Genomic DNA, 19,225 nt, shown 5'->3' with positions numbered 1-19,225 from the left:
TACCGTTCTGTTTCGTCGACGACACAGCCGCCGAGCAGTTTTGGAAAGTGACTGCTGATGCTATCGCCATATGGTGGCCTGCTATCCAATACTCGTTTGTAATGTTCATCCCGGATTTCAGTTGCCATCCGCCTGCGGAGAAGGTGGAAGAGGAGAAGGTTGATATTCGCTGCTTGTGTCAAAAGCCGGCGGACGGTGAGACTGTGGGGAGAACCACCGTAAGGATCAGCCTCGCGAAGAGCAGTACTGGTGCTGCGGAGAGTGAAGAAGTGGAAAGTGGTCCTTCGAAGGGGGTTCGAGTGAGGAGCGATACGGCGGGAGATCGTTCTGCAGAGAGCGATTATGGTACTGGGTCGGAAGACGAAGATGAAAAAACAGCCACGTGCCCAGACCGCAGCTTTTCTACATATGGCTTTGACTCATATCACACGGATGCGATTGACCCTCATCGCATCATAATTGCTGACACAAGGGAGGCCGGAGTCAAATCGCAACATCTGCACAACTGCCAGGTTAGCTCTCTGGTACACGAGATGGGCCACACTATGGGCTTGCTGCAGTAAGTTTTGCTATATGCTCTTGATCTGTCGTGCCGGCTGACTTCAATCGTAGCGAGCACCAACGTCCTGACCGGGATCATTTTATGAAAGTCGACTGCACAAAGTTGAAAAGCTACAAGGAAGCAGAGACACTAGTGATGCAGCCAGAGTATGCTCGTGACTGGGAAGATGAGCCTGAGTTGCATGAGAGAATGGCTCGCGTGTGTTCGGAGTCAGGTCCCGCTAGAAAGTACTTACCTATGGCTGCCACTATGATTAAATGCCGGCCATCTGCAACGAATGATCCCAAAGGCTGGGTGCTAGATCCCGACTTGTTCAATTTCGGGAGTATCATGATCTACGGCTCAACAAACCTGGGCGAAGATAGCGATGTCACGAGACCCCCAATGGTAAGGAAGTTTCCTTCCGGATACAGGACTAAAGCCACGGTCGAATCAGGAGACGGCGCTAAGGTCATCTTGGATGAGCACTTTTTCGAAGGCGGCAGTGCGAGAGTGGTGGTAGGCGACCTTCTACCATGGACATCAAACGCATAGCAGCCCTATATCCTGGCAATCAGGCACAGAAGGATGCTGCAGCCGCCTTAACGCCTGCCGATATGTGGAAACCAATGCATACAAGTGAGATGATCGGTAATCCAGCATGGGGTCATCAAATCCTCGAGGCTATTGGGCCCAAATGGATCGAGCCTACCATTCCTGACGTAGTCAATGAGGAATTGGTACCCACAGTGCCGCCAAGTCAGAGATGGTCAAAGATGTTTCCAGGATGTTGCGAAGAGGACCTCGATGAGGAATGTGCAGTGGTAGACATGGCGAAAGTATTAGCCGAAGCATCGTGTGGCAAGGGGCCGGATAGCTCTGACAAGGAAACAAGTCATGCAGGCGCCACAGGCCAGATCAAGCATGACACACAGCCCAGCGATAGCCATTTGACCGGATCTACCGAAAACCACGGTGCTGCAACGGAAAGGATCGCTAGCAGTAAGTCCGATGAGTCTACTGCTGTCGGCTCTGGCAGCAGCGACGGCTTAAAAATCAGCTGCACGGGCAAAGGCGAATTGGCGTCCGACAGTTCCAAGGCCGAAACCACTTCGTAGAATCCACTGGGCTCCACACACGTAGCCCAGGATCGAAAGGCGACTTCTACGACAGAATACAAGACTGCTGTGGACAAGCAATCCCAGATCATATCAAGCAGTCGAATTCGCCGCCTCCTCGCCAGCTACGGGAACAGAGGTCGACTTGAAGACGATGCTCCCATCGACAGTGCCACCTCTGCTATTTCGGTAACATTTTGTCCACATTACACCATTACTTTCTCCGTCGGAATCTGCGTTGGTTTTGAGTTCACCACTCGTGAACGTTTGCGTCTTCACTGCTAGATCTTTCAACATCTTCTATCGTGCTTTGCTGCTTTTCTGACCCTTGAACTAGACTCGAACAAGGAGTGTTCAGCTAGAAAGCTAGACCGGCTGATGACGTAGCTGAGTCTTGTGTTGCGTTGAATGATTCGAGCGGATCAGCGGTTTGCCATACCCTTGTTAGCATGAGCAGCGTCTCAACTGAGAATACACACGGAGGCAGTGGAGGACGTTGGTGAGGACAGGACGAATATCCTCATTTACTCAGACACAGACTGCAATATTGGCCATGGTTTCAATCACAAAGCCCTTTATCGTCCGGTCGACTGTGAGTATTGCTGAACGTAGTCTACCTAAACAGGCACATCAATGCTACTGCTGGCGCCCATGCATGCCGCTCGTGATGCACCATGCCGTAGACAAACCGCTCTGACTGCCGTCCCAAAAGGTCCCAGTCCTGATATCATATAAGCATCTCTCGCATTGCAATTGTCTCATGCCTCAAGTCCCACCAACAACAGCCGCAGTCCGAGGCCCACTCGTGCTCGCCCCAGGCGCCGCTGAAGCAATAGCTTCGCCCGCTCCACTACCCGCTCCCTCTTCCACCCTACCGTCATCACCCTCCTTCTCCTTCGCCGCGTCGGGGTTCAGCGGCTGAGAAGCATCATACCCGACTTGCTTCACAATGCCGAGACCCTTCGTCCTGCCTTCGCGGAACAAGATCCTATCGCCTACAGCCAAGAACTCTGGCCTCTGTACGAACCTGAACGCGACTGTTGCCCGGTCTCCAGTCCGAATGTACGCTCTATCGATGTCGATAATAGCACAAGTCTGCGACACAGGACCCACATGAAGCATAGCCTGATACTTCGTCCTGATAGTCGTCGCGTGGCTCAAAATCAGCACCTCAGCCACAAACTCCCGGTGGACTTTTGGTTGAGTAATAGGTGTGTTCGGATTCGCATCAGCGGGTTTGGCGAGTAAGACCACCATACCTTTTCGGACGTCTCTTCTCCTTACTCTTCGTAGAGCGAAAGAAGCGCTTTGGCCGGCCGAGCAAGCAGGGACGGGAATACGTTTACGCTCGATAGAGCGGATGGTGGTAGTGGTGAATTGACCTAGCCCGTCCGGACCGACTAGGACCGTGTCGCCGGCGTGCACGATGCCGCATTTGACTACACCCGAGACTACCGTGCCGACGAAGGGGACGGAGAAGGTGTCGTTGACGTGGAATTCGAAGGGGGCGGAGATGTCGTATTTACCATGATGCGGCAAGATATTGAGGAATTCTCTGACTAGATTAAGAGATTCTCCTGTCACGTTCGAGACCTGGAAGATTGGACAGATGCGCTGGCTGATGAACTGGGTGGCGGTATTGACGCATTCCTCGCGGTTCTTAATGAAGATGGGGATCTTGCGGGCGCCGGGAGATTTGAGAATTTTGGTGAGTTGCGTCAGAGTCTGCTGTAGGATCTGAGGCGGACAGATGTCGATTTTGGTGATGACGACCATGACGGGCACATTGAGTGCGAGAGCGATACCGAGATGCTCTTTCGACATGCCAATAAGACCATTGTTCGCGGCGACCATGAGTAAGCAGTAATTCGGCTCGCTGCTCAAGAGTCCAAAGACGGTAGTGCGTAGATATCGTTCGTGACCGGCCAAGTCAGTGAAGGAGATGACCTTCGCCGAACGCTTTCCAATCTCCTCCCAGCTCAGCTTGCGCCCTGGCACACCCGAGACGACGACCTCGCCTTTGGTATCGAAGCCCATGATCTCCATGCCCACTGAGCTTGTCCGGCCAGACTCGATCTCGTGCTTATGTCGGAAAAGGTTGACACGCATCTTACCCCTGCCATCGTCCAGGCCACCCTTGACCAAGACGCCGAGGAGTGTACTCTTGCCCGCGTCGACGTTGCCCACGACTGCTATCCTCGTCTCAATCACATCGTCCACGTCTTCCGGCCACCTCCTGATCAAGAACTTGCCTATGCAGCCTCGCTCCTTCTTCAACTCGTTCCCGACATCTGATTTACCGCCCTCAACATTCTTGGTCATGAGGACTCTTGAATCAGCCTTCAGCTCTTTCAGCACAACCTCTAACCGTGCCAATGCAGCGTCCCACTCCTGCTCCGTCAAGCCCTGACTGTCTCCATTGTCCTCCAACCCGACATCGAACAAGCACTCGCCATGTCCTTCATCTAAGCGTAACGAGATGATGTCCTTGAGCTGTTTGCTGTTGTCGCCACCGTCACCCAGCAGCAGGTCCTTTAATCTGACCTTCGGCTTGTCGTCGGCGAGATTTAATGTGTCGAGGAGGTTGTCGAGTTCGGCGTGTTCGGTCTTGGCTGGTGGTGCAGCATTAGACGTGGTAGGGGCGTTGACGCCTAAAGGTGGTTTGCGTAATGCTTGCTGCTGTTGAACATAATCGGCGAAGTCGCTGAGAGCCTGAAAGAATATCCTGTTAGGTCGCTCTCCGATATGGGTGCTGCAAGTACATACACTCTCTCCAGCTCTCCGCTCCTGTGCGCTCTGCGGCTGCTTATATCGTTCTGCTCTCGTCGACATGTTCGCGGTTGGTCGACTGTTCACTTAGGTGGCGTCGACAGTGATGGATGAAGCTCAGTTTCGTATTCTTAGGATCATCGTTGTTATGGAGGGTCGGATAGGTGAGTCTGGGGATGAGATGGCTTCGAGATGCTATGGATATATAGATGACTAGTCGATATGGTATAGCAGTCACGTCCACATCTCCAAGTCACGCCCCACACCAGTCATCGCGGGGTCCCAATGCATGACCTAACCACCACTCCAACCACAATCTCGGCGCCACACTTCTCCATGACTCCTGACTCCTGACACTCCACTCATGATCGTCGACATGGACGTTGGGGACACGGATGCCTGTCGCCTCGTGGACTTGACAACATCCCGTGTTGATGAGGTCGCAACGGGGCTCAGAACACCACTTACCTCACGCCTCCATGCCATCTCCATCAAGCATGGACAATGACTATGCTTTCGAGAACCGCTGCATACATGATCGCAGGCCCGTCCCGAGTTGTCCTCATCTCAGTCCAGAATCGTGCCCGGTAAGCATGAGGGAAACACTCGCGATGCTATCCTCGAATGGAAATCCACAGCCGGTAAGCATGAAGACAACTCGAATCCCTCATACCTATATTATCATGTCTTCGTCTGCTCCCATTTTCCGTTGTGTCAAGAATGAGTACAGACGATTGTGCGTGCCATGCAAATAACCATAGCGAACCGCAATTACCACGGAATCAGACCAGACGAAACCCACGAACCAAATGGTGACACGTACTACCCACCTCGGGATCTCCCTGCTCCAACAAGACTGTACCCTCTACGAGCTCCCCGGCGAGCTACGCAACAGGATCTGGTCTTATATATTCGCTTCGCCGCTCAAAGCACATTTCCACATCCAAGGCGGCAAAATTCAACAAGACTTCTGCACGTTTGGTAGCTTGCCAGATCCAGCAGCCAGACAACTCAACCACGCGGCCACACGCACATCGATCATTCGCACCTGCCGTGCCTTCTACCGCGAGGTCACCCCGTTCTTATATGGGAACACGACCTTCGACCTCGTCCTCGGGTCCGACAAATTAGCAACGCGAACATCTTGCTTACTGGGAAACAACAACCTCTTTGCTAGGCCCCAGGGACATGGACCAGATTCTTCAAACTCGGTGCAGGTCTGCACCCTCTTCCGCCACATATCCCAAACCAACCTAATAATCCAACCCGGTACCCGCTCAAACATCAACTCCTACATCAACCAACTCCAATCCCTCCTGCGCACCCTATCGCTCAGAGCCCCACGACTCCACCATCTCAAACTCCACATTTTCATCTCTCGCCATGACCACATCGACCATAATGCCGCGCCTCAAATTGTGCAAGCTCTGTTTGGAATCGCTAAGCTCCCTGCCCTCAAGTCGTTAGATTTCTACGGAAGCAATTCAGCCGATCATTACGAGTGGGCCGAGGATCTCGAGTTCATGGACGCCTGCTGGGAATTACACGAATATCTCGCCAAACGTCGACCAGATATTGGCGTGGCGTACCCCGTCTCGGATGAGGAGGACGAGCACTGCTGTCGTGCCCACCACAACTTGTCATTAATGTACTCAGTTGCAGATGCGATTCGTGAGGTTTGTGGGCCAGTACTGTTGTCGACCTTCTGGACAGAGGTATTTTGGGGATTTATGGGATACCTGAAGGTGGCGCACGGGCTGGTCTTCGTGGCTTGCTTTATATACTGGTGGACATGCAAATCGTGAAGCGGGAGTCTGGTGCATCCCAGTGACGGTGATCTGAAATGTGCGATTAGCTAGTCTTGAGATAAGTAGACTATACACTCTGCTCATACAGCGATGTCACTGAGAAACTCGATTTGGCCCAGCTGCTCTCCGATGAGGGGACAGTATAGCAGACACACGCGCCTACCCACGTGATCGAAACCTCGACTGTGTACAGCACCTCTCCTCGTTCTCATGCCTCCCCTAATCCATCGTAAGCACAGCCCTAAATCTCACCTTCCCACTCAACATATGCTCCATAGCCTCATTGACCTTCTCAAGCGGAAACTTCTCAATCATGCACTCCACGCCCTGATTCTCCGCAAACGAAATCGCCTCCTCGCTATCCAGCGCATGACCAGAAGGCCATCCGCATACAGACAGCGCGTTGAGGACCATAGGCACGGTATCCAACGGCACTGGTCCAATGGCAGTGTGCACGAGCAATTTCCCCATGGGTGCGAGTCCGCCGAGCAATGGCGAGATGACTTCAGGGTTGGGAGCAGTGATGACGACGAGGGCGGCGCCGCCAAGTTTCTGGAGTTCTTCGGCGACATTGGTGGCGCTGATGTCGACGTAGTCGTTTGCGCCGAGCTTCATGGCGAAGTCCTTCTTCTCTGTGCCGCGGGAGAGGGCGACGGTTCGGAAGCCCATCTTGCGTGCGTACTCTGGGAGTAGTATCAGTACGTGCTTCACAACACAAAGAGGTGAAGGACAAACTCACGAATAGCAAGATGACCTAGTCCTCCAAGCCCCTGCACAGCAACCACGTCCCCAGGCGTGATACCCATATGCCTCATCCCGTTGAACACCGTGACGCCCGCACACAACAACGGCGCAACTTTCGCAGCATCGGCACCCTTTGGAATTCTGACGGCGGACTCGGTGCGTAGGGTGGCGTACTCAGCGTACCCACCGTTACGAGTCACGCCATTAATAGCCTTGTTCTCGCACATCTGGTACAAACCGCGTCCACAAGCTTTACAGCTGTGATCGTGGCCACCGTGCCAAGGGCCGCCGACACGGTCACCTACTTTCCATTTCTTCTCGGAAGAAGGGACGGCGACGACTGTGCCGACGAATTCGTGTCCGAGGTGTTGGATTTGGCTGTTTTGGTGTTAGTAGTGACGATGCTTGTGATTCCTCTCATGACTCACGGAGGTCCCATGTCGCCATGGAGGACATGGGCATCGGAGTGGCAGACACCGCAGGCATGGACCTTGATCAGAATCTCGCCTTCTTTGGCCTCGATCATGGGGATGTCCTTGATCTCCAAGGGTTTGTTGGCGCCGGTAAGGACGGCGGCCTTGAAAGTTTTGGGAAGTGAGTTCGACATGGTGGAGCTGTCTATTTGGCTTCGAAGTTGTTGATTATGTTGATGTCGAGGCGCTTGGCTGAGGTGTAGTGATGTTGTCTGTGACTGCTGCGGGAGAGCTCGAGGGTGACGTAGCTGCCTTCTTGTTTCTGGACGAATTGAGTTTGCGACCAAGAGCTGTTATGCTCGAAAGTCCGTCGAAGTGAGGGTAGGGAACAAAGGTGTAAAGGAGTTGATGGAGTAGTCAAAAGAGTAGGATCTGCCTCATATACTTATGACTGGGCCAGTCGTCTCGCCAGTGCAAGCATAGTGACAAAGCATTTCATCCAAATGGTAATGCAGTACTACCTGCAGCAGCATTGCTAACTCCCAATGTCCGGACTGGAAGGCAACATCATGACCTTGCACTCGTCGATAGCTCATATCGATGTACTCCTGCAGATGTGATGGCCCAAAGGAGTAGCTACACCTTTCTGAACCAGGTAAACGCTTCGATGGTAACGAGCTTAGTGCGGAGGAAGCTGCACGATAGCGTTATCGGATCGGATTTGAGGAGTGAGTAGTCCGGAGCACGTGATGATAAGACTTATCACGTGACGATAAGGACGGCGATAGTCTCGTTCATGTACTGGTCAACCCGGTCTCTGGCAGTGGCGAGGCTGGAGCAGATGGGCGTGAACCATCAGGTCTTGATGTCCCACGTACGAAAATGACCATTCAGCAGAGTCGCCAGCCTTTGTACGAGGAATTCGGAAAAAGGTTGTTGAAACAACGTAGGGGTGACCATCAATGTATCGTGATGGCATACTGTGAGTCGTCATCTATCTACAGCGGATCAATCTTCCAATTCGGATCTCTCCTCCTTCCGATCATGAATGATTAGGTCTCGCAGTACTACGATCGTCTAGGTACTTCCACGTCACATTCTCAGCAGCACCACTTCCCCATCCAGTCGTGATGCATTCGGCCATCGGGTGACCTGGGCATAGATCGCAGAGTCTATGGCAGCAGAGTCACCGTGAGACTTATACTACAGTGCTGGCTGCATGCTTGGACTCATCTCTGGGAGGGATGGAAGCTTTTGTGATCCAATAGGCTGGGGCCTGTTCATCATGTACGCGTTGATCAAGCTCCTTTCCTGCCAGTCGTCGGTAGAGATAGTGTGATGGTTAAGTTGCCAGTGTCCCGGAAATGGGACGAGCATGCGCCTTCTCTCGACCGGGCCAACCACTTCGTTCGGAACTTGGCTATAGCTGCAGAATCTGGGTGATGCACCGTTCTTCCCGGGCAAAAGAGGCACAAATTTTGTACCTGGAGATCTCGTCGTGGATATGCCGGTCATGCGAAGAAATGAGAGCGTAGCGAACGGTGATTCAAGCCTTGTCCCAGCCAGACATCTTCTCATCTTGCCCCGGATTGTATTCATCGTACTCGACAACAACCTGACGTGTGATGTTCTCAGGCCTGGCAAGGTACTCCTCGCTGCTATTTCGAGACCGCCAACCGCTCTGCGACTTATATTGTTTGCTCGAGATGACTGTTCTGACTCCCTGTCCAGATTTTAGACCATCAAGCTCCATAGCTGGAGACTTGCCTCGTGTCCCGAACGCAGGTGTAGGCATCGGCGTGTCAGTGTGCGTGGTAGCAACCCCGAACTTGGCTCTAATAAGCTGCACAAGCGGCCACAATGTTGCGATATTACCCGCTGTAACACCAAGCCCTACTTCGACGGTCGTCCAGATTGCTACACCGACCGTATCGTACAAGAAGTCCCCGTTCCATCCCAAGGAGCTTTCTTTCAGACTCGAGATATACGGCAGTCGGACTATAGTCGCAGTCGACGCGACGGCTGCCAAAGCCATGATCACAGCGACAGAGATCTTACGTCGGAGAGGCATTTGCAAGTCTTTGACCACAAACCCTGGTAGAAGTGCAAAGATCCAGTCCGCCAGTACGTTGAAGGCCGATATCGTGTATGTGAGAGCGCTCAAGACTTCGGCGTTGACACAATGTCCATCATCCGGGTTCAGCGTCCAGAATGCGTGGATGGGCCAGCATTGGAAGATCAAGACCACAGCGAATGCGCCACCAAAGACTGCCGTCAATAGCATAGTGAGGCGGATGATCCATACGTGAACCTTGTTTACTGCGACACGGAGCAGAAAGAAGCCGATTGAGACCTTCATCATGACGGTGGCTAGAGCATAGAAATACTACGAGGGTCAGTGAGATCACTTATGAAGCGTTGCTCCATAATCATGGTCGACTTACCTCGCATGCCCACCAGAAGGACAATGCGCGCTCAGCTCTTGATGGCTCCAGGTCTTCGAGATGCTGCCCAGTGCCGTATACTGCCCCTCCTATCTGACATGCGAGATAGATTGAGAAGAACAGTTGTGTGATCATCATGGTCCAATCGTCGCGACCTAAAGCCTGGATGATCCTTGTGCGCACCCATATGCGCAGGAACATCGTGACCCATGTGAGAATAGCAAATACGATAGCCACCGAAAGCACCGCTTGCGCCCAACCTTGATGAACCATAACGAGAGACAACAAGAAGAGTAGGTTAGGACAAAACGAAAGTGTGGACCCAAATCGAGAGATGGGTTGGAGGCCTGATCAGAAAGTGTAGAACAATAAGGGCACAGTATCCCAATGCATACCTATCTGCACCTCGGTCGTGCAGCAAGCATGCTCCATAACCATGTCGTCCTCAGCGGCCCCAAGAGGGCAAAGAATAACACAATGGCTGCTCTAGCAGCAAGCGGACACAAATCTTCGTGACTCTCGTTGCTCGTTCTCGCCGCATGGTCGTTTCAAAGGCCCGAGCTACGGAGAAAAGTACGCATCTAGAAGGTCGTCTGTGTGTCCACCAGCATATATGCCGGGAAACATCCGGTCGGCGCAATCCACCTGGGTCAACGTTCCTCTTTTGCGCAACTTCACCGATGTCGTGGGCAAGATGTCAGCACTCAACCTTATGCACGGCACGATGAGCAAGCCATCAGAGCGGCGTAGCCATTGTCGTTGCGATGGCAGTCATGGGTTGCATTGACGGTAGGTCGCTTGAAGTCTGGCGCTTCAACATCGCTGCAATCCTTCTTCGTCTCGTCCCGCGTAAGGAGGCGACAGGGCTGAAGCTTAGCGAGTCATTGCCCTGCAGCAGCTAGGATTGCCGGCGTTTGATAGGCGGACTGTGCCAATGTCAAGAACGGCAACCAGCCACGGGTGTGGTTGTATGAGATAGGACGGTCTCTACTCGACCCAGTTTCGGCAACAGAGTCAGTTCGTGAGATGATTTAACATTGAGGTGAGGACCGAGAAAGCTGATTAGGCCGAAAAACATCACGTGATCAACCCCGAGCTGCGACCAAATCCGTGAACGATAAGGACTATCACCTTCAAACTCTTGCTTGAACCTTGCAGAAGTCAGAGGATGGCTTCAAAAACCAATCGGAGCCTGCTGAACGTGCTGACAAGAGCCGGTCGGCGTAGTGACGCCTTCCTGACTCACCTCAATCGCGTACTGGCCTCCTCGGCAGGAGTGGAGGCAGTACTATGCACCCTGTGCTATACCTTGTACTTTGTCTACGCCCGCCTACTCCGGCTGCTGGAGCGTCGCTACGAGCGGGTAGCACTTGCGCTCGCAAGCAAAGCGTCATCTTCGATGCTCCCCAGCGAGACAGTCGTGGCCACCCTCGAGCCACCAAAGTCCTACCTGTCTGAAACATGTGGAGGTATCAAGGCCCTAGCCGACTTAACAGACGACTTCCGCTTCTTTACACGATTAGGGGGACTAGTAACCATCTACAGCTGGGCGCGGGACAACTACATCAAACCTCCTGGCGATGCTATCCTCAAATCATTAGTCTGGTGTCAGGTTCTCATGAGCACGATTTTCCAAGTACTAGAGAATGGAGCTTACCTAGCAAGCAAAGGCGTGCTACGCGGAGAGAAGTGGGAGCGCCGTCAGCCGAAATGGTGGGTCTGGAGCAACAGGTTTTGGCTCATGCATGTAGGTCTGGAAGCGTTACGATTACTGCGAGTCAGGCAGCTGCGATACAACGAAGACTTTGGAGCCAAGGCCACCGACACTGATGATGGGCGAGTGACGACACAAAGCGTAGCACTCAAGAAGAAGTGGAAAGCGGATTTCTATGCTAATGCTGGATGGTTTCCACTCACACTGCAGTCGAGCTTCGAAGACCAGACACATGGTCCTTTGAGTGAAACGTGGATAGGTCTATTCGGTATGATACCAGGTATTGTGGCATTGAAAGATGTATGGGAGCAGACGAGGGTGTGATTGTCCGGACTGTCTACGCCAGCGACATTTAGTTCATATCTTACTCATGCTGCCCGCCCAACAGACCAGCATGTCAGACAACCATCCAAGAATCTCATAACCCATTCAAATACCGTACAGCTTTCGTAACCCTGTCCATTGTCTCGTTCAGCAGCAACAACTCCGCCACAACGCCATTCGTCCTCTCTTCCGCTAGCTCACCACCCTCATCTATGCCTTTGCTGAACCGCTTCTCCGCATCTCTCAACGGCTGCAAGAAGCTCCCAGCAACATCATTATCTCTCCACATGTCTGCGATCTCCAGTCCACGATGTAGATGTCTAGCGCTAAGCAGCAGGAACAAGAAGTTTAGAGCTGTGAGGTAGAATGATAGGTTCAACTGTAACGTCTGCCAAGCGTCGGCAACAGGAGCTCTCAGCAAATCTGCTTCGAGAGAAGGAAACAGATAGGGCGCTAGACTATCAAGTGCTAGCGGTGTGGCAAAGACTGAAGTCGTGGTACCAGTCTCGGCATGACCAGTGTGACCAGCGATTGGCGCTGGCGGGTTTGCCTCGATTGTCTCGCCCTTGATCCAGCCCACCGCGCTCACTTTGAGATTCTCGAATGGACAATGCTCAAGCGTATCCCTGATGAACGCTAGTCGCACTTTATCATCTGGCTGAGAGCGTAGCACCGTACTTGTGAGGTAATGTGCGTGACCTCTTAAATTAGGGCTAGGGCAGTTGGACGATAGTAGTGCTATCACTTGCAGATATTCGGTGAACTGCTCATCCGTCTTTGGCTCGCCAATGGCATCGTGTTCAAGGCAAATCAGGCCCAGGGCTAATGTGGCGTCAATGAGCGCTTCTGGCTCCGTGCCTAGCGTGCCTGTGCCTTGTGCAGGGGTGGATAGGCAATGTTTGAGGACTTCTTGATGATCTGGGAAAACGTCGAAATCGGACACGTGTACTCCCGAAGAAGAGACTTTCGAGGAGGGTTCGTACAGGACGCCGGATACCTGCCGTGCTGCAAGTAGGAACAGAGATCCAACTCGAGATAACGGGATGTCGTCTGCCGAGTTTGGTGGGTCGTCTTCTTCTTGACCACTCCCTACTTTGGTTTTCTCGACCGCTGAAATGGTTTGTAGTAGTACCTCGTCATCGAGCTTCAGATCCTGTGCCAGCGTCGCAAGCTGTCCGATTACGTCTACCCGTCCATGCAGCTTCTCGTCGCTCTGGAAACGATCGGCCATTGTAGGTGCTCCTGGTATGGTCCGCTCTGGCTGGCACTTCTCCATGATGCGACTGCACCATGCCATGCCAGGTATATCCTCGCTCTCGGATGTCAGGATGAGCATGTATTCCTCGATGACGTGGGTGACGAATGATTGTAGAAGCTTCCGCTGCATTGCACTCTCCTCCGGTGCTACCTCTCCGGTTGTTGAAGCTTCAGGATCCGGAGCTGACCGTGCAGACGCTCTTGTACTCAGCCTGACCATGCCACTACTCTTGCGAGATGGTAACATAGGCCTTTGCACACCAGTGAACGACTTCGTCATCTTGATGACTGCGAGCACCATCTCCTCGCGATGTGACACGGTATTGGAAAGGCTTGCCAAGATTGCCTGCAGAGTGGTACTGAGAAAACGACTGGGATATTTCGTCTTGATTCTAGGGTGTAAGGTTGCAAGCATTGATAGCAAAGCGACGAATTGATTGACAGCTAATGGCAGTGGTGGCGGAATTTCGACCATCTGCGAGCTTCCTGGCTGCTTCTCGCCTTCTGTGGTTGCTGCTGTCTTGGTGGGGTACGTCGTTGACTCTGCTCTGGCTCGAGAATCAGAAGCATCACCTAAAGCATTCGCAATGCGATTCACGGTCTCATCATCGTCAGGTAGCTCGTACTCGATCAGCCGTAGACTCTCTGTAACCTTCAATATGACTTCTCGTGGGTTGCCGAGCCGTGCAATATCTTGGAGACACTGTTCTGACTCCGGTAAGAATGGGACGAGCAGGTGAACCAGATCCCAGCCAATGTTGGTGGTTAACTTCTCATCCTGCAGAACCTTGTGGAGTATTGGCAGGTTTTCCTGCGTAAGATTGTACTCAATGATGGTAAGGTATGTTATGTAGTCAGTCTCCGGGGGTAAGGCTTTTAGCAAAGGGCTTTCGCTGTCTGCCATGGCTGGTAACAGAACAAAGAGTCAGTCGTGTCGATATGATGTCCTGGGCTTGTTGAATGAAGTCTCGCCTCGTTCAAGCAATACACCTGATTGCTGCGAATTCGACTCGACACGTCTTGTAAGCTATACGTCTGTGTCGAATGTCCGCGACAGAATAACAGCGGGCGGAGCTTGAAGACTAATGTGAATATCGCCGACCTCGAGAATGCAGACAGGGATGTTGTTCACATGCAAGCGGATGTGTTTCGTCATTGCCGCGGTCTCCACCAAAAAGTTGCCCACTTCAACACACTTTAACAACTTGATCACCTTCATCTGCTAATATTGCTGGAGAACACCACTTGGACAGCATGATGCATGCCAGCAAACGACAAAAGATCGATCGCGAGACGACTGCCGCATACGGCGCCTCACAACCACTCTTCGATGCTCTTCGCAAAGGCGCCGCGAATGCTGGGGAACAAAAGCTTCGCTTGACGAAGGCACGCGACCTGGTTCAAACAATTCATGTCAAGCTTGTCGAGGTGGACAAGAACGACTCCGCGCAGGCACGAGAGGAGTACATCTCAAGCTTGACGAAGGCTTGGGCAAGCGCGACAGACGCATACTGTACCATTTTCGAGGAGCTCTGCAAAGTCACGGAAGCGAATCCAGTGGAGGGGAGGGAAGAAAGCAAGGGTCATGCGCAATTCAAGAACATGGCAGAGACGGCGGCCGCGGCGAGTGCAGCGGCTAGAGCGTACACCACGAGTGACAGCAGAGCGGCAAGCGAAAGCGCACCTGAAGCCACGCCTGCCACGTCTCGATCCACGAAGCGCACCGTCGATGCTCTGGACGACAGCATGATGGAGCAGGCTCCAAGTAGTCCACAACAGAATGCGCCGAACCACGGCGCAAAGCGAACCAACAAACGAGCAAAAGTCGACCGCTCTGTATCTAGCATACCAATCACGACTGGACAAGCGACACCGGCACCACCGAAGAAGATGGCTGCTATAGAATACGAGGACGTCTCTGCTGAAGTCACAGCAAGACTGAAGGCCAAAGCAGACAAGAGGAAAGCCAAGAAACAGGAAAGGAAGCGTAAACGCGAGAGCGGCGACTCACAGCTCGATCCTGCTGTCTTGGCCGAGAAACCTGATAAGAAGAAACCGAAAACACTCACAAGTGGAACGAGCAACAACGCAAGCCCTGGAAAGCGCAAGCAGGACGATGTGGTTGCTGGTGCTGCATCTGGCGAGGCTGTCGCAGCGAAGAAACGGAAGAAGCGACATGTTTAAGACCACAAGTACATGGATTGATGACTGGATGGGAGAGCTGTATGATTTAGCCGCGAAGGATGGCACGATGATGATCTGGATGGATCAGTGGCTGGCGCCTGTGAGGCTCAGGATAGCAATATGTACGTCAAACATCTCACACGCATCTCAGGCCGCCACGTCTTTGCCAGCTTGGCGGGAAGCCGAGCCGGTAAGGCTGCTGGGGGCCAGAAGCTGATATCTCGCACGAATAGTTCGTCTTCTCCACGATCTGCACACCCGAGCATAGCATTTTTCAGCTAATCTGTGGCCTTGGGCTCAGGCTGATCGTGGATGCCGTAGGTGGCCTGATGCACAATGTCTTTGTGGCGCTTCGAGATCTTGCTTACTCAAGTATCAAAGTTTCCTCGGCTCGCGCGTAGTTTGCGGGTGGCTGCAGCGAGAGTTGCGTCTTTCGAAGCTACCGAGACATGTGAACCATCCCTAACACACCACTACTTCCTCCACAGCCCCACGATGAGGATGGCAGCTGCGAGATCTATTCTGCTTCATCTTGCAGACAAAGGCGGGCTGTAAAGCCTGTTGTGGAGTAAGTGCAGCATGCGCTGTCAAGCAGCTGGCCTTGCTTTGACGCAGCACCAGCGACGGAGACGGCATTAATTTGCGTCTCAGCCCTTAGGATATCTCGATGGCTTCACCGGCAGCAACGAGCCGCAAATCATGAGAGCCTCTACGCTTTCACATGTTGAGTCCTTCTATCACACCAGCTCTCGACCCGCGGGCGGCCTGGCGTTGTTGTCGCACGGGTCTACCGGAGAGCCGCAGTAAGTAGTCGCACCTACCTCGTTTGCTTGCTTTCCTATCTGTATATACATCTTGGTTAAAGTGACCCTCATCCTCGCACTTGCCTCACCAGAACTTGTAACATCTTGCCTCGTGCCACGTGCTTCCCGCCGCGGACCCGACGATGCCCGCCGACACGATGGAACAAGATTTTGCCTCAACGTCACTCCTTCCTCCTCCTACTTCATCATCGATAGGAAAAGATAGCGCCAAGATCAACGAAGAATCGCTCGCCAGTTCTCGGACTTCGACAGTGAAGATGACTGGGGACGAGTGGAAGCCGAGCAGGGAGATCTGGCTGGTCATCTTGGGCCAAAGCTGCTGCGTCTTCGTCGTAGCTCTGGATGCTACCATTCTTGCGGCTTCACTTCCAACAGTCTCACATGCTCTCAACGCCGATGCGGTCAAGTCATACTGGTTCATCACTGCCTACCTTCTCGCCAGCGCCGTCATCCAACCACTTTCTGCAGCCCTTGCAGACGTACTCGGCCGACGACCGACATTCTTCAGCGCCATCGTGCTGTTCACCGTCGGCACGATAATATGCTGCACCGCACACCATTCACCTCAGATGCTAGTTGGCCGGACGATCCAGGGTATCGGTGGAGGTGGCGCACTATCCGTCAACCTCATCATCTTGAGTGATATCATCCCTCTGCGACAGCGATCGAAGTATGTCGGGCTCATCCAGCTCATCAACTCCCTCGCCACCACCTTCGGACCTCTTGTCGGCGCTGCTCTGATCAAGACTTCCTGGCGTTGGCTGTTCTACATCAACTTTCCGTTCTGCGGTATCGGCATCGCTGCCATTCCATTCTTACTCCGTTACGTCAAGGCCGAAACTACCTTCTACGACCGACTCAGCATGATCGACTGGACTGGCTGTACGATCTTCATCATTGGCGCCACTTCCTTCTTGGTAGGCTTATCCTGGGGAGGCAACCAACACTCCTGGGGCAGTGCTGCTACCCTCGTTCCACTCGTCCTCGGCGCACTTATCATGTGCCTATGTATAGCGTATGAAGGCTACGTCGCGAAGACACCGTTTCTGCGACTATCGGTGTTCGGCAGTCGTTCTGCTATTGCATCATACTTGTGCACGATTCTGAGCTCGCTGACAGTAAGTGACTCGCCCGCAAACATGACCTGCGCCTGCTGACCCTCCACAGCTCTTCTCCGAGATGTACTTTCTCGTCCTCTTCCTCGGAACCGCAAAGCTTTACTCTCCACTCAAGAGCGCGATCATCTTCCTCTCATTCGCAGCATCGGTCGTGCCAGTCTCCGGCATCACAGGAGCTCTGATCACCAAGCTCGGAGGGTATCGCTGGGCATTAGTCACCGGCTGGATCATCAACACCTTCGGTCTCGGTGCACTCATGATTCTCGGACCAGAATCGTTCATGCCAGGGCTGGTCTTCCTCTTCATCCTGGCTGGCATCGGCCAAGGCATGTTGTTCATGGCACACCAAGTCGCTACACAAGCCAGCTCGCCCGTGAAGGATGTCGCCTACGCATCAGCAATGTTCTCATTCTGCCGAAGCTTTGGCTTCTGCCTGGGCGTGGCTTTAGGCGGTACTGCTTTCCAGAACTTCCTCCGCCACCATTTGGCACACAACGGCCTTTCTGCGGAGTTAGCCGCAGCTATCGCGTCGAATGCCGAAGGTTATGCGACACTACTGCGCAGTATGGCGCCTGGTCCGGCGAGACTTGTCATCGTTGATGGCTACACATATGGCTTTCGCTACTTGTTCGCTACCATGGCTGGCATTAGCGCTCTTGGGCTGATATTGTGTATGCTGATCGAAGACCACGACCTTGACGTTCAGCATGACTCCAGCCATAAGCTGCGAAGCAGAGACCCGAATGGATCTGGTCGTCAGAGTCCTGAAGATGCCGCGGAGAAGAGAGTTTCTATGGTATGAGGTGGATTTTATGATTGATGAGTTGGCATGTGACATGTAGAGATCGTACACACTTACAGAACGTTTCTTAATACATTGCTGTCATGTTGGAGATGCAGAAACTCGCCGCACCTTTACTGGGGTCCATTGTTATATGTGCATGCTGCTTCTCATCTATCAGTGAGCCTATGGCAACTTTTGCTTCGAGGTCCGGTAAGTGCGCGTTCGAGCCATCCATGCGTTCTTTCGATAACAATATTCGATTGTAGAGTTACCTCGTGCAGTATTCACTCATGATGCTCACTCCTCCCCGCAGCTCTGCTCGTGAAGAGCATCGTAACGCCCACTGCTGATCGCTTGGTCTGATGTGAAAATCGTTGAACGCAACGCCGAGACGAATAGTCCTGGTCGAGCGCTCGTGGAAATCATTAGGAGAATACTTCCATTGCAAGGAAGCCAACGCTCGCAACCGTAGGTCGCATCGTGCCATGAAATTCTTCCGAATGATGATCACCATTGAATGTAGAGGAGGTTGTTTTTGAGAGCTACTTGCAGTCCAGTTTAAGAGTGCGTCCTCCAGATCTATTAAGTCAAGGTCGTAGGAGACGCTGAGGAGGGTCGAAGAGGCACGCACGTCTTTTACCACAACAGCACGACTCTGGCATTGTATGCAACAAGCAAGAGAAAAGATGTAGCCAAAAGGAAGGGCACAATCACATCACTCCCTGGTTGATGCAAATGACAACCTCCTCATGCGAAGACTCTCATGAAGGGCAAAAGGACAAAAGAAGATGGACTTCTCTCGGTGCTGTATTACCGGCTGTCACGGTCTCTGCTCGGGCAGTAGGCTCTGGAGTTTCACCAGATTGGATTCTTTGGCGCAGTGTGTCGAACTTTAATGGAAGGCGGCAGTGTGTCGAACTTGAATGGAAGGCGAGAACCCGTGTACTGTAATATCGCCAGCCTGGATTGTGGGTAATTTGATTGGAATCTGTTTGTAGGCGACATTGTTATGAAGATTACCCGCGTACTGTAATGTCGCCAGCCTGGGTGGTGTCGCCTGCCTCGTTGTCGAGGGGATCAGATTCGGTCAGGATTGAACTGACGACCCCCAGCGATTCGAACCCCCAAACGGGAGCGAGAAGACTGGCGCTCTACCACTGAGCTTCGAATCTGACAGCAAGCT

General features: G+C 52.9%; 9 protein-coding genes and 1 non-coding gene across 10 annotated transcripts; 5 read left to right on the top strand and 5 right to left on the bottom strand.

Moving 5' to 3' along the window:
• Positions 1-101: 101 nt before the first annotated feature.
• LTS14_000594 (uncharacterized protein) lies at positions 102-1,659 on the top strand (the record flags this gene model as incomplete). The annotated part of the gene is made up of 3 exons (XM_064833306.1): positions 102-559; positions 613-1,060; positions 1,120-1,659. The coding sequence occupies 3 exons, from the start codon at positions 102-104 to the stop codon at positions 1,657-1,659; spliced, it is 1,446 nt and encodes a 481-aa protein (XP_064699575.1).
• A 765-nt stretch (positions 1,660-2,424) lies between these two features.
• LTS14_000593 (uncharacterized protein) lies at positions 2,425-4,491 on the bottom strand (the record flags this gene model as incomplete). Its single annotated transcript, XM_064833305.1, has 2 exons — positions 2,425-4,371; positions 4,426-4,491. The coding sequence occupies 2 exons, from the start codon at positions 4,489-4,491 to the stop codon at positions 2,425-2,427; spliced, it is 2,013 nt and encodes a 670-aa protein (XP_064699574.1).
• A 746-nt stretch (positions 4,492-5,237) lies between these two features.
• LTS14_000592 (uncharacterized protein) lies at positions 5,238-6,233 on the top strand (the record flags this gene model as incomplete). The annotated part of the gene is made up of 1 exon (XM_064833304.1): positions 5,238-6,233. One exon carries the CDS (start codon positions 5,238-5,240, stop codon positions 6,231-6,233), a length of 996 nt encoding a protein of 331 aa, XP_064699573.1.
• Positions 6,234-6,455: 222 nt separating this feature from the next.
• On the bottom strand, positions 6,456-7,587 carry LTS14_000591 (uncharacterized protein; the record flags this gene model as incomplete). Its single annotated transcript, XM_064833303.1, has 3 exons — positions 6,456-6,919; positions 6,976-7,358; positions 7,409-7,587. The coding sequence occupies 3 exons, from the start codon at positions 7,585-7,587 to the stop codon at positions 6,456-6,458; spliced, it is 1,026 nt and encodes a 341-aa protein (XP_064699572.1).
• Positions 7,588-8,939: 1,352 nt separating this feature from the next.
• On the bottom strand, positions 8,940-10,038 carry LTS14_000590 (uncharacterized protein; the record flags this gene model as incomplete). Its single annotated transcript, XM_064833302.1, has 2 exons — positions 8,940-9,779; positions 9,838-10,038. 2 exons carry the CDS (start codon positions 10,036-10,038, stop codon positions 8,940-8,942), a joined length of 1,041 nt encoding a protein of 346 aa, XP_064699571.1.
• Positions 10,039-11,005: 967 nt separating this feature from the next.
• On the top strand, positions 11,006-11,875 carry LTS14_000589 (uncharacterized protein; the record flags this gene model as incomplete). Its single annotated transcript, XM_064833301.1, has 1 exon — positions 11,006-11,875. One exon carries the CDS (start codon positions 11,006-11,008, stop codon positions 11,873-11,875), a length of 870 nt encoding a protein of 289 aa, XP_064699570.1.
• Positions 11,876-11,969: 94 nt separating this feature from the next.
• Positions 11,970-14,036, bottom strand: YBP1 (YAP1-binding protein 1; the record flags this gene model as incomplete). The annotated part of the gene is made up of 1 exon (XM_064833300.1): positions 11,970-14,036. The coding sequence occupies one exon, from the start codon at positions 14,034-14,036 to the stop codon at positions 11,970-11,972; it is 2,067 nt and encodes a 688-aa protein (XP_064699569.1).
• Positions 14,037-14,092: 56 nt separating this feature from the next.
• LTS14_000587 (uncharacterized protein) lies at positions 14,093-15,316 on the top strand (the record flags this gene model as incomplete). The annotated part of the gene is made up of 2 exons (XM_064833299.1): positions 14,093-14,154; positions 14,386-15,316. 2 exons carry the CDS (start codon positions 14,093-14,095, stop codon positions 15,314-15,316), a joined length of 993 nt encoding a protein of 330 aa, XP_064699568.1.
• Positions 15,317-16,262: 946 nt separating this feature from the next.
• Positions 16,263-18,060, top strand: LTS14_000586 (uncharacterized protein; the record flags this gene model as incomplete). The annotated part of the gene is made up of 2 exons (XM_064833298.1): positions 16,263-17,258; positions 17,308-18,060. The coding sequence occupies 2 exons, from the start codon at positions 16,263-16,265 to the stop codon at positions 18,058-18,060; spliced, it is 1,749 nt and encodes a 582-aa protein (XP_064699567.1).
• A 1,060-nt stretch (positions 18,061-19,120) lies between these two features.
• LTS14_000585 lies at positions 19,121-19,214 on the bottom strand. The gene has a single exon. It is a non-coding gene; the product is annotated as a tRNA-Arg (tRNA).
• Between the last annotated feature and the right edge of the window lie 11 nt (positions 19,215-19,225).

This window comes from Recurvomyces mirabilis, assembly GCF_035927965.1.
Source record: "Recurvomyces mirabilis strain CCFEE 5264 chromosome Unknown scaffold_1, whole genome shotgun sequence".
Classification (NCBI taxonomy): domain Eukaryota; kingdom Fungi; phylum Ascomycota; class Dothideomycetes; order Mycosphaerellales; family Teratosphaeriaceae; genus Recurvomyces; species Recurvomyces mirabilis.
The sequence above is the reverse complement of the archived record's forward strand: the minus strand, read 5'-3'. Positions and strand labels throughout refer to the sequence as shown.